This window comes from Frankliniella occidentalis, unplaced genomic scaffold (assembly GCF_000697945.3).
Source record: "Frankliniella occidentalis isolate FOCC.00 unplaced genomic scaffold, Focc_3.1 Scaffold503, whole genome shotgun sequence".
NCBI classification, from domain to species: domain Eukaryota; kingdom Metazoa; phylum Arthropoda; class Insecta; order Thysanoptera; family Thripidae; genus Frankliniella; species Frankliniella occidentalis.
Window position 1 is genome coordinate 117194 of NW_026267621.1, and position 12574 is coordinate 129767.

The window sequence follows — 12574 nt, forward strand, 5'->3', positions numbered from 1 at the left end:
TGTTCTTATACCAAGTATTTTGGCTCAAATCAAGAACAATTCTACTCAAAAATTCAAGTCCATGGAGAAATCAAGAACATACTTTTCTGGGTGTGGATGGTAAAACGATAGAAAATCAGCAGGTCGTGCTTAATTCGTACTCTGCTCGTTGAGGACAAACCAAAATATTCCAAAAATTTGTAACAATAAATTTTGCATGGTCCACAATAAAGCGTGTTCCATTATGTTGGTGCCATACCGCAACACGGAATTTAGCCCAGAGGCGTGAGAGAAGGGAGTCGCGTCCGCGTCGCCCAGCAACGCCGGCGCGCTGCCCGCGATATACAGCAAATGCCGTATGCAAACCGCGGTGCGGCGCGGTGCGGCGTGATGCGGGGAGGCATGCCATTACAACGGGTTTGTTTGCGGCGGGAGGCAGGGCATGAGGCAGGGCATGAGCAGGCACACCACCGGCCCTGCCCGGTTGGCAATCATTTTCCCACATGCAGAGCGGCGCGCGCAGCACACCCGGGCGCACCCGCCCCGGGGCGGCGGGACTGCGCGGGGCGCGGACGGAGCGCGCCGAGTGCAGCGGCAGGGGCAGGGGCGAGGCGTCAAAACAAGCGCAACGGAGAAAAAGCGAGGGGAAAAAAATAACTGTCGCGCAACATTTTTTATATTTTATATTTTTATTTTCTTAAATTCCTACCGACCGCTGCAGAGTGGTTTAATTGCTGCAGTTGGAGGTATGGCGCGAAAAGCAGCCCCCCTGCCCTGCTCCTGACCCGCGCCTCGGAGCATTTCTCGAACGCAATAATAAATAAAAATAAACACAGTCAACCGCGAGTCTCATGCCCGCAGCCCCTTGCTCGCTCCAAGCTCGCTCCGACTTCATGTGCATCCCGGCCTACATTCCCTACGACCCGCTTGCCCGCTCCTCGCGCTCTCTTTTGCTTCCTCAGCGATGGTGTGCATCCCGGCGCACAATCCCAAAGAGCACCGGCTTACTCGCTTATAGTGCGCTGCCCTCGCTCGCTCCTCACTCTCCTTGCTCGCTCCTCACTCTCCTTGCTCGCTCCTCGCGCTCCCCTTGCTCGCTCCGACTCGTGCCCATCCCCGCGCCCTGCCCGGCCCGGTCGGGTCCCACAGGCCGAGGCCTCGCCCGCGTGCACCGCGCGCGCAGTGGCCCGGAACGCCGAAGCGAAGCGAGCGCCAAAGCCAAAGCCGCCCCGCCGCTGAGCCTCACGCTCCGTGCAGGAAAAGGGTCCGGCCGGCCCGGAGTCCATCCCATCGTATCCCACCAGAGGCGGGCGCCCGGAGCCCGGCCCGGAGCCGGAACAGCGAGGCTGCTGACCCCCGGCCACCTCCGGCCACCTCCGGGCCGGCCAGTGCAAGTCCAGTTCACACCGCTCTCCTCAGATCCGATCGCAGTTAGGCAGGGCCCCCTCTCGATGATGAACGTCGGTAATTAACGGAGCTTGGGGACGCGCCGAGCGAGCGAGCGAGCGAGCGAGCGAGCGAGCAAATCAAAGGCAGCGATCGCAGCCACTTTTCTCACGGCGAACCTACACATCTTTCTCTGACTAATTTATTTCGCCGCGCTGCCGTTTTTACACGCACCGGCTTCCTCCTTTTGCCCAGGGTAGTATTTTTATTTCATTTCGTGTGTAATCTCCGCGGAGAATTACTTAAAAAATTAAAGTCGTCTTTTCTAAATACATTTACTTCTGCCGACGCGAGATAATTTCGAGTCGATAACAAGCAAGGGGATTATTTGGCAGTGTGCAAGCAGCCCCTCCATCGCGCGGGGCCGCGGCGGCCGCGCAGTGAGCCTTTGGGTCGGACGGAGAGTAGTTCGTGAAATGACGTTACAGCCGTGACGCTCGTGTCCGAGTCTTTTTCGGAGGGGGGGAGGAGGGGGTAAGGGGCGTTCTCTCAGTCGTTCTCCGTCGCACCCGCGACTCAAGGCGCATCCTCGTCGCACGCCCGACAGAGACGGACGAGCGAGCGACACCCCGCCGGCGGGCCGGGTAGCGCACTCGACCTAGGCGTGCCGCGCAAGAAAGAAACACTCTTATACAAGCGCGCCCCGCCGCCCCCCGTCCGGCCTCAGGAAGGGTCGCAGGTCCCGGGTCCCGGATCTGGGACACGCGGCTTTGTAATTGCGGCGTCGACGTCGTCATGAGCTTGCTACTGGTGCTGGCGGCGATTGTTATCTTTTCGAAGTGAGTGCGGGGCGACGGCGACGTCCAGTGACCTGACGCGGTGCATGCATCCATTGTCAAACAACCACTGTGAAAAATGTCCTAGTAAATTTGCAATATTCGTAGTACTTTTGATTTAAAAAATATGTTTCGTAAATTTGCGACAGCCCATCCTGCTTGTTCGTCTATGAATTCCAAGTCGCGATTCATTTTACAATTTTAAGTTGAAATTTTTCAACATACATCAAGGAAAATTGTGTAACTTTTACAAGAATTTCTCACAATGTCATTTGCAGGATTCAGGTTCCAGGCAACCCTGCTTGTCGGTATTATTCGCAGTTGTTGCTGTTATGTTGTTATTTGTTGTGCCTGCCGACTATGCCGACCTGCCATCCTGCCTGAAACGCGACCCCAGCAAGAACCTGGGGCCTCCCTCGTGCAAGGCCCGTTGCTATGGAACTACGGGCCACTTTTACACCCGCCAGCAGCCCAGTGAAGAAGAGGCCACTGAGCGCGCTGGAATCCACTGGGGGTCCCTGGTCCCTAGCGTGCCCACTGGAATCCGCCAGGCAACAGCAACCAGCACTACCACCGTCATTTCCCCGGCATGTAAAGGGTTTTTGCACCTTTGACCCTCCGAAGGCCATAGCACTGCACAGAACAGGTTGGTACGCCGCGGAGCGAAAGGCAAACGGAACCGATAAATCCGATTGGTCTCGAGCGCGAGAGAAGGGGGGGTTAAAAGGGGTGAGAGGTTTGTTGTGCACACGGCCGTGTGTGCGCAACGGCTACACACTTTCACGCTCGATTTCACACCCTAGACTGGACTGTCAGGTGGGTATACTCTGCACCGCAGCGCTGCTGCAGCGATCTGACGATGGTGTGTGACAATGTGCGTTTCCGTTCCAACGCCCGCCCCACTCCCTCCCTCTTCTCGGTCGCGCCGCCCGTTGCGCGGGGCGTGCGTGGGCATCGCCGTGGACGCTACCGATGCGCCGCGCCACACCCGCCCCGCCCCGCCGCGCCCCAAGGTTAAGGCGTCTGATGTAAGGCACCCGGCACGCCCAGCCGACACCCTTTGGCCGCCACGCCCTGCAGTGTCTGCGGGACATCCTCCAATCGCCTCTCCCCCCCCCCCCTTCCCCTTTTCCTGCTGCCCATCAGCCTGTGGTCATTAGTGTCATAACACTCTTCCGCCGCCCCCGTCGACGTTTTCTTCCCCGACTTCTTCTTCTCCTTCTTCTGGTATTAGTTTTTCTCCTCCGTCAACCTGAGCGGCAACGAGCCTTCAGAGCTTTTTGTAATCAACTTCGCTCCTGACAAGCTCGGCGCGTCCAAGAGCAGGCCGCCGCACCAAGCCCCGCCACCCGCGGGTGCAGACGCGGCACCTAGCGAGGGTATGCCGGGGTCGCCACGGTCGTAAGGTCAAAATTATGTCTTTATAACTTTGTGTTTATAACTTTCGCGCCTTTGCAGATGCACTAAAAAATTCGCACTCTTGGCGAGACACGAAAATGCCCCAAGGATGCTAAATTTTAGTTTTTTTGAACATTTTCGCGCCTTTTTAAAGGCAGTAAAATTTAGCACCTTTAAAAGGCACAAAATCCTACCTTTGTTTTCCCAGTGTAACAAAATAACACGCCAGAATAAAACCTTCACTTTTTTTCAGTTCAGGTAGTAACTTTTTTCTATGTTTATCATGCGTCGAATATACTTTAACATGAAGCTCTGGTGATCTTTTCCACAGAAAACTCAAGTAATCGCAGCTACATGAGATTTCATCCAAATGTAGAGTGTATGGTTGATGTATTTCTGGTATCGATATCTAAAAGTTGGAGATTGATTAATTTGGACTTCCCTATAGCTTTTCCAACTAGGATTAGAATTTTTGGTTTCACTACTAACATTTTTTCGTACTCTTGATAGCGTGACAAATTTCACTCATGTAGGATGTGGGTCCGACTTAAAATAATACGAATTCTTGAAAGAGGCGATCAACAAAAGTGAGCACTTACGTGTTTTTCACGAACACGGTGGTTTAGTAAGTATTCCAGACGGCGGTGACAATCCAAAAGGCAGGTGACATTACTCCTCACACAACAGAAATCACTACTCACTCACTCGCACACTGCGGTGCCCGTTCCGCTTAAAACTCAAAGCTCGTCACACTTTTTGTCACACACTTGCTGTCTGCGCGCACCGACACGCCACCACAGAGACACTCACTGGCACGGATCACTGCTGGAACAATCACTTCCAGTCACAGAAGCACGACAGGACCGTCACACAGCGCGTCACACACTACTCAGGACTCTCGCACATCGGTCTCGCGGTGGAAGACCAATGGGGAACCCGCGCGGCTAGACGCTCGTCTCGGCGCGGCCCGACTCGGCGCAAGCACGACGCGTCCCGGCGGCCGTCGGCGTTGGCAGCGGACTGAGCACTGAGCACTGAGCAGCCGGGCCTGCCGGCCGGCCGAGCCGAGCCCGGGCGGGGGGAGCGCCTGGACGGCGTTGTTTTCGCTCCGTCTCTCTCTCGCTCAGGTGAGCGGTGGCGAGGGGTGCGCCGCTCCCTCTCGCTCACCTCCTGCAGCCGCTGCTGCCGGCGCGACGCGCCACTCGCCAGGCCTTCCAGGAGGACACCGCCGCCGCCGCCCGCCACAGGTTCCCCGCACCGCCGTCGCGGCCGAGGGCGCCACCGCCCAACCTCGCACCGCGTCGCGGAGCCCGCGCGAGGGTCACCCACCCCCACACCCACTTCACACACACCGTGCCAGGTGCAACAGGCGCCGCAGAATATTTGGGCGATGCATTACAATCGAAAGAATTGAGTCCCTTGCCCTTTTCAAAACAAATGGCCGAAGGATACAGGAAACGCACTTCAGAACCGTACACTCGGAAAGTCCAAGGACAGTAAAGCATTCCGGTAAAGCTGAAATTCAGAAGAATGCAGGGAACAAGAAAACGGAAGTCACAAGTCACTATGTTTAAGCATAGCGATTTTCGTTTTCTTCGTCCCCGCATTTATCTGCATTTCAGCTTTACTGGAATGCTTAATTGTTGTAATTGGCACCGGACTTCGCACCGGACTTCACGTGCATAACTGAGTTCAGATACAATATTGTAACAGATTGTAACTGAAATGCACATAACTAGCTTTGCAAAATTTAGAGGGGGATCCCTGATCTGCTGTCTCCAGTAGGTATACGTCGTGAACTCGCAAAACAAATGTACAGAGTGCACAAAATTCACTTGGTTCACGAAACAAAAATGTAGCAGATGGAGTGGAGAGAGAGGGAGGAAAAGGAAGTATAAAGTCGCGTTTAGCGGACCCCCTGGGGTTTTCGACCCGTCACGATGCGGCGCGCGAGCTTTGTCCGGCCTTCCTTTGTTCCACCTGTTGCTGCTACTGCGAGTCCCTCTGCCGCTGCCGTGGGCATCGCACTTCCACATATCAGTCAGTAAATCCAGCGCGTGTATGTGTGTGTGTGTGAGTGATGCGCAGTACGTAAAGGTATGGTGTGCGCATCCCGTGACGACACCCGGCTCGGCTCCCGCCGCCCCGCCGCCTGGCTCGGCTGGGCCCGGCCCCCGCGCTGCTCGGCTCGGCTCGCGTGATGCTCGGTGTGATGGTCACGGTTGACGGGCCCCTGGGCCGGGCCGTGTTCCCTCTTGCTCCCCTCCCACAACGTGTTCATCGCGTCCACGGTGGAGGGAGAAACGGTGGGGGCACGAGGGCCTCCCAGCATAGGGACCCGTGGGTCCAAAATCTCGACAGGTTGGGGGATTAACGGCCGAGTCGGGGCTATCTAACGTGCCGGTACGGAGTACCTTCAGTCGGGGCGGCCTATGCAGGTAGCTGGGCCGCCCCGACTTAGCTTGAGCGGCACCGACCCTCGCCCGGGCCCGCTCGGCCGGAGTGTGCGAGAGAGAAGTCAGGTACGAGCCCGTCCCGCGCAAGCTGAGTCTGGGCTTCCCACCTACCTACCTGCACGGCGGCCCCGACTGAAGGTAGTGTGAACGCGCCCTACAGTTGGCCCCGACCAGGGCGTTAATCCCCCAACCTGTCGAGATTCTGGACCCACGAGCAGAGCCCTCGTGCCCCCACCGTATCTCCCTCCACCGTGATCGCGTCTAAAAAAACGCTACCCACAGACTCGGCCGCGCCCGGCCCGCGGGCCCAGCAGGGCCGGGCCAGGCGGGCCCCGGAATATTATGCAAAACGAACGGGGAGTTAACGGAAATATCAACCATGGAAATGTAGTGAGGAGAACAAGAGGTACCGCCGGGCCAGGCGATGAAGACAAGTTTTGGTCGCCAAAGCTGTTAGGAAGAAAATAAAGTGCATTTTCTCACGCACGCCACGGGTTCCCGGAGAGTGGTGGTATCTCTACTTTTCACTGCCCTTAAATTAACAGTCGGAAACTTTTCCAGAAATACATCGGAGTGAATAGGAGGACGTAAAAATTGCTCAGGTGTTCACGGACTGCTTCAAATGTGAGTCATTTTACTGACAGCTTGGATCGCGTTCGATGGTTTGCCTACCCACCCGGCGCGACTGCTCACCGAACTGAAACGCACCGAACACCGAACGGCTACTTCGCCTCCTCCCTTCCACCACTAGAGCCGGTCCAACGAGAACGAAGTGTTGCCTCTGCGCCGGGGCCACGGGCGCTAGCGTCCAGAAAGTCCAGGAGCAGCAAGTGTTGCCTACCCTCGGGCGCTGCATTGTACCTGCTGAAAGTGTTGCCTACCCTCAGGCGTCGCGGTGCATCTGCCGAAGGTGTTGCCTACCCTCACGGCGCAGCGGCCGCGTCTCCGCCAGAAGTGTTGCATGTGCGCCAGGGGCGGGCAGGAGGTCGGGGGGGGGGGGGACTCACCGGTGGTGATCGCAGCAGGAACTGCACCCGCTGCGGTCGCAACTGCTGTCGCTGCAGCCGCTGCTGCACGAAGCGGCACCGTCGTCCTGCAGAAACCGCCCTCCGCGCGCCGCCGGGCCCTGCGGTCACAAACCATGGTCTCAGAAAAGTCAGTGTATACCCTCAGGAAATACACTGAAAAATCAACAAAAATTAAGGGGAAAAATACAACATCCGGTGTACGCTTCAATTTACAGCGAGGTACCCCTCAAACAACCACTCCTCGCTACTCACCGGCAGGTCCAGCTCGAGCTCGGCGTCCGTCAGGGCGTCCTCGGTGAGGGAGCGGAGGCTGCGGGCGTCCCAGACGCGGCGCGGCGCGGCCCGGGGCGCGCAGGGCCCGCGGGGGGCGTGCGGCGGCGCCAGCCCCAGCGCGTAGTGATTGTCGTGGCTGTCGCAGCGCCGCAGCGAGGGCTCCGGCTGCACCCTCCTGCAAGGATAAAACGTTGGGCTTTTAGGCGTAAATTTATTTCAGCTAGGAAAATGTTAACTACGCCGATTTATTCAACGAGACCCTCGCTGTGGCCTCCAGAACACATCTCTGTTTACAGACTAGATTATGCGCGAGCCGTGTCGTTGTACAGGAATTATGTGGCTTTACGAGTGCGCACGTACCTGGCGTCGTGCTGGCCGGCGCTGAAGGTGACGCTCCTCACCACCTCTTTGCGCTGCTTGTAGTGCCGCTGACGCGACTCCAGGCCGTCGGCACCCGCCGGGTTCCCCGTCGAGGAGCCCTGGGCACCGCCGCCCTTGTTCCGCTTGAGCGTGCCCTTCGTCAGCGTGCCCAGCTCGTCCACGCTCTCGCGCATCTGTCGACGCGCAAGCAAAACTTTATAACTTTGTAACTTTTTAGCGTTTTTCAGATTTTTTTTTTCTTGAGTGGCCTCACCTGGCTCCAGCCGCGCTGGACAACGCACAGCAGCTCCAAGAACCGCCGGGCCGTGGTGTCCGCCTGCTCGGGCGGCGCCGCCCCACGACGGCCACCTGTGCCCTCGCCACCTCCACCTCCGCCGCCGCCGCCGCCGCCGCCCCTGGAGCTGGAAGCGCGCGCCGCCTCCGCGCCGTCCTCGGCCGCCACGGCCGCCGCCGCCGGGCTGGAGTAAGAGTTGCCCATGCTGGCGACCGCTGCTGGGGGACGCACTCGCAGTGGAGAGACGCTGCTTCACATCCTCCTGGAAGCAGAGAGTACATAGTGAGGAGCGCGGCTGATGCTATCGGCAAGTCTGGCATGGCGGGGACCAGGAGGCGTCCGGCCCGCCCCGCCGTCCCGACGCCCCGCCGCGCTGCACTTGGCGGACGCTCAAATCGACCAGACGATCGGCCGAGAAAGTTAGTTGGTCCATTTTGCATAGCGACGCGCACCGCGCCGCTGCGCCGGACTGCAGAGCTGGACGCGGGGCTGGACGCAAGGCTAGGTGCGGAGCTAGGTACTGAGCTGGACGCAAAGCTAGACGCCGAGCTAGACGCCGAGCTAGACGCCGAGCTAGATGCCGAGCTAGATGCGCAGCTGGACGCGGGGTTGGACGCGGAGCTGAACGACGAGCTGGACGACGAGCTAGACTCGGGGCTATTTGCGGAGCCAGTGCGGAGCGGGTCACCCCTATCCGCGGCCCCCTATCCGCGGCCAAAGTGAAAAGAGTGCAGCCCACCTTGCAAGCGGGTCCGGGGCCCGCAGAGGTGCGCCCGCGGGCAGATCTGCGGAGAGCAGGCGTATAAACCACTGTGTACACGCGTCGAGCCTCGCGGTGTTGGCCGCTAGTCATGTGCAATTTTGCGCCGTGTTCCTTTTCCTTTCCTCGTTAGTTCTCTACACCACCGAGATTATGCTATGCTTACTCCCATTTTCCCCTCCGACGCCCCTTTCCCTTCCCAATCAAAAATATGTCTATATTCTACTGGGTGGCTGATTTGCTTCACCGACTTCCGTAGTTAGACTGTACCGCACGCAAGCGCGAGAGCGGGTTGCCTACTCGCCCCGTTTTACAAAGAGATTCATCCGACAAGTTACTGTTGCTTGGCGCCTGTAAGACTCAGGGTAGGCCACCCCACAGTGCACGCATGCACTGTAGGAATGATGTTGCATACCTATCAGGCGCTATGAGAAAGATAGCATAGGCTGAACTTCGCAGTTTTGTGTAACGGCGAAGCTCCTCCGCACGCCTGCGTGCTGTACACTCTAAGAATGTGGACGGGGCGAATCGCCCACCCCTGATACCCAAGTGATTTGAAAGTAACGATCGACTGACGGGTGAATGTCGCACATATTGATAGACTGTCGATCGATAGTTTCATGTTACTAGGGTGTGTGATCCATTTAAAACAATAAACTCTTATCTTCCTACAGAGATAAATATTTGTATTACAAAGGTTGAGACTGGTAACATACCAAACATTTAGTGCAACCGTAATACAAAGGAGCCACAATTGTAAAATACGGCATGGTCTATCTGTGAGATAAAAATCTTCTGTATGGTAAAAAGTAACAGAGTTTAAAATAAAGATTTTTTAATATACAAAGAATTAGCATTGCAACGTTTTGTATTAGATCATAATTTATTATCTGGATGAAAGCGAGTAACAGTTTACTATTAAAATTGATTGCGTAACTATATGCTCCATTGAAACTCCAGATAACATCTCACAAATTGTTTAGTCATAGGTTTTTGTATTGCAAAAACCTCACCTGCACCTGATCATGTGGCATTGGATAAGTTGCCTTCAACGCACACACACTTTTATCAGAGACTGGATGGGACCAAGGTGCGCAAAGACCGGGCGCACTTTACATTATGTGCCATTTTCAAAGAATTTGAATTCTAGACACCAGTCGCCTCATCCTGCAGGTAAAAACTTACTTGTGCAACATTACTACAGAATCAAAGAGATTTAGAGTTCCAGCGAAGAAATACCTTCATAACCTCAACGGATGATGTTGAAAGCAGTCCAAAACCGTTGGCCACTGAAAGACGATGCAATATTCCAAGGATAATGAAGACAAACTTGTGAGAGATGATTATCCGATAACTACTCAAACTGTTATAAAAGCTTTCCGCACCAAACTCTAATTAAAGTCTGATGATAAACACTAGGGCGGGATGCGGGGCGGCGGCGATGCGAGGAACACAGGTGGTGGTGGCGCGCTCATGCGGGGCGATTGAGAAGTTTGGAACGTTTTGGCCTTCCCTCTCCAGCAGTATCGATTCCGGGTGAATCCCGTCCTCTGTGGCTAAGCCAGTTGGTGTGCATTCTTTGTAATGCGAAGCATGGTCTTGCAACAAAATACAGGAATTCCCTTTTCTTCGAATGATACAACGCAAATTTATTTGTAGGAAGTTAAGAGTGTAAATTTAAACAAAACTCACGAGCCCTTGCACCCCCAGCGGACAGAAAATGGTCAAACTCATGTCAAGTCAAGTCATTTGACGAAAATGATGTCATTTTGACGTCATTTTATACCATTTTGAAATCAATGCAAGGTAATTTTGACTTCAAAATGACGTCAAAGTGACATCATATTCGTCAAATGACTTGACTTGACATGAGTTTGACCATTTTCTATCCCCTGGGCCTGTCCGGCCGGCCTTGTTCTAATCGAGAACCTGGGGGAGTGGGAGGGGGCAAGGTTTCTCCTTCTGGTAGAGACAGTCTTCGGGACTGTCTAAAATGCATCGCTTCCGACAACGCATTTGCCTCGTGCTCCAAATGTTTATAAATGTGTATCCGCGGAACTATTTCCACAGCCGCACACGAGGGTTCACGCGGCAACAAATCAGTCCGACTGCCCTGGTCGACGACGCACTCTGACCGCCAAATGCAGACGTTCGGCACCGACAACAGAGCAGCAGGTCCCGTTCCCGTTCATCACTGCAACATATTTTTTCTTGTCTCTCCATCTCGCCTCGCTGCCCAGCCGAATGTGATCGTCACCCGTTTGTCCTGCCTCGGGCCGGGCCGGGCCGGTGCCGGGTCCGGGCCACCTCCCGCTGAGGAGCCGACGCTCCGGTCCTGGACCCCGTCCCGTAACGGACTGGCGGCCGTCACATCCACATCACCCCGAGCCGACCGGCCCCGCCCAGAGCCACGCGCCTCCCGGCCGAGCGCCTCGTCAATAGCGGCATGCACGAGTGGCTGATACACAGCGCCGCACAGCGCGCGGCAGCCGAGGATGTAATTTATTAGTTTATTAGTCATCGATCGGAAGGACTTCCCTCCGACGGGCACGAATGGAACTGGAACACGACTACTGCCGACCGAGTGCGAAATAACGACGACCGACCCTTTTCACCGATATATCGTATGCACTGACACAATCATTCTCTTACTCAAGGCTCTCTTTCCGTCGCGTGAAAGTGTGAATATACTTCTGAGAAAACTTCAGGTCACCGGAAAGCGTTCCCTTCAAAATCGAAAAACGACAAAATCAGAAAGAAATGATTTTTTACGAGCCGGCAAACGCGCAAGTATCCAATCTTGGGATGCAAATGCACAGAGTAACTACGAAGCGTGCAAGTGGACCGCATCGCGAACGTGAGGTGAGAGAGACACGGAAGAGGGAGGGGGGGGGGTCGGTCAGGGCCTCAGGGCCCCAGGCTCCTTCACTAGACTCCCTGCAACTCGCCAGCCAGAGAGCCAACTCGTCGAGTCCAGGGAAGGTAGAGAGCACCCGACTGGTTTCTAAATACTGCGCCGCGCAAGCAAGGGATTGACGAACCCGGAGCTATTTACTTCTCAGAAAATAAAATCTGATTCGCGCGCGCGCGCGCGCGTGTGTGTGTGTGTGTGTGGAATCTCGATACACTGAAATCCACTCGGACGTTTTGCGCTTGGAATAGTAACGATAATTCTAACCGGACCTATGCGGTGAACGTGAACGGCCGACGGCTCCCGTCCCGCGGTTTGGCTGCTGCTGCTGCTTCCGATATCCCGCTCACTCCACTCAGCCAGAGCGGCCGCCGCCTCGGCCGCTGCTGATCGTTCAATAATCTACGCGTGGCCGTGCCCCGCCTCCGGTCAGCGGTACCCGCGGGGAGTACCCGCGGGCAGGGAGGTACCCCAGCCACTTGGGCTGCGCGGCGCCCAGCTGCACCGCCCCACCTGCCTCTAGCCCTCGCCCCACATTCCCTCGTTGTCGGCGAGCTCGAGCGACGCGACCGACTGAGGTGCCCGGACGGGGCCCGGCCGTGTGACGCCTTTGACGCTCTGCTCCAGGAGGCAGATAAACACCGAGCGCTTTCCAAGTTATCCTGCACCGCATACCCGTCCGTGCGAGCGGGTTGCCTACTCACTCGCGCCCTGAGGCCGGGCCTAAGGCACCAAGGTTAGATACAACAAGCACCCCCGCGCACACCTGCAGGCGGTGCAGCGTGACTAAGAAATTGGCCGGGATCTTTTAACCCCGCCATCTGACAAGGGAACCCCGCCAAGTGTAAATTCCCGATTTTCATTCTACTTTGGGAAATTGTTGGTCTAAATA

General features: G+C 56.1%; 1 protein-coding gene across 1 annotated transcript in view; it reads right to left on the reverse strand.

Annotated features, from left to right (window-relative positions):
- Nucleotides 1-10242, reverse strand: part of LOC127751467 (uncharacterized) — a gene marked incomplete at its 3' end in the record, with an annotated part of 78200 nt that extends 67958 nt beyond the window's left edge. Inside the window, exons 1-5 of the mRNA XM_052275063.1 lie at nt 10011-10242; nt 7991-8273; nt 7717-7910; nt 7336-7531; nt 7063-7181 (exon numbers count right to left, since the gene is read on the reverse strand). Coding sequence (XP_052131023.1) covers nt 7063-7181; nt 7336-7531; nt 7717-7910; nt 7991-8215 — 734 coding nt within the window. The remainder of the gene's footprint in view (nt 1-7062; nt 7182-7335; nt 7532-7716; nt 7911-7990; nt 8274-10010) is intronic.
- Nucleotides 10243-12574: the final 2332 nt, after the last annotated feature.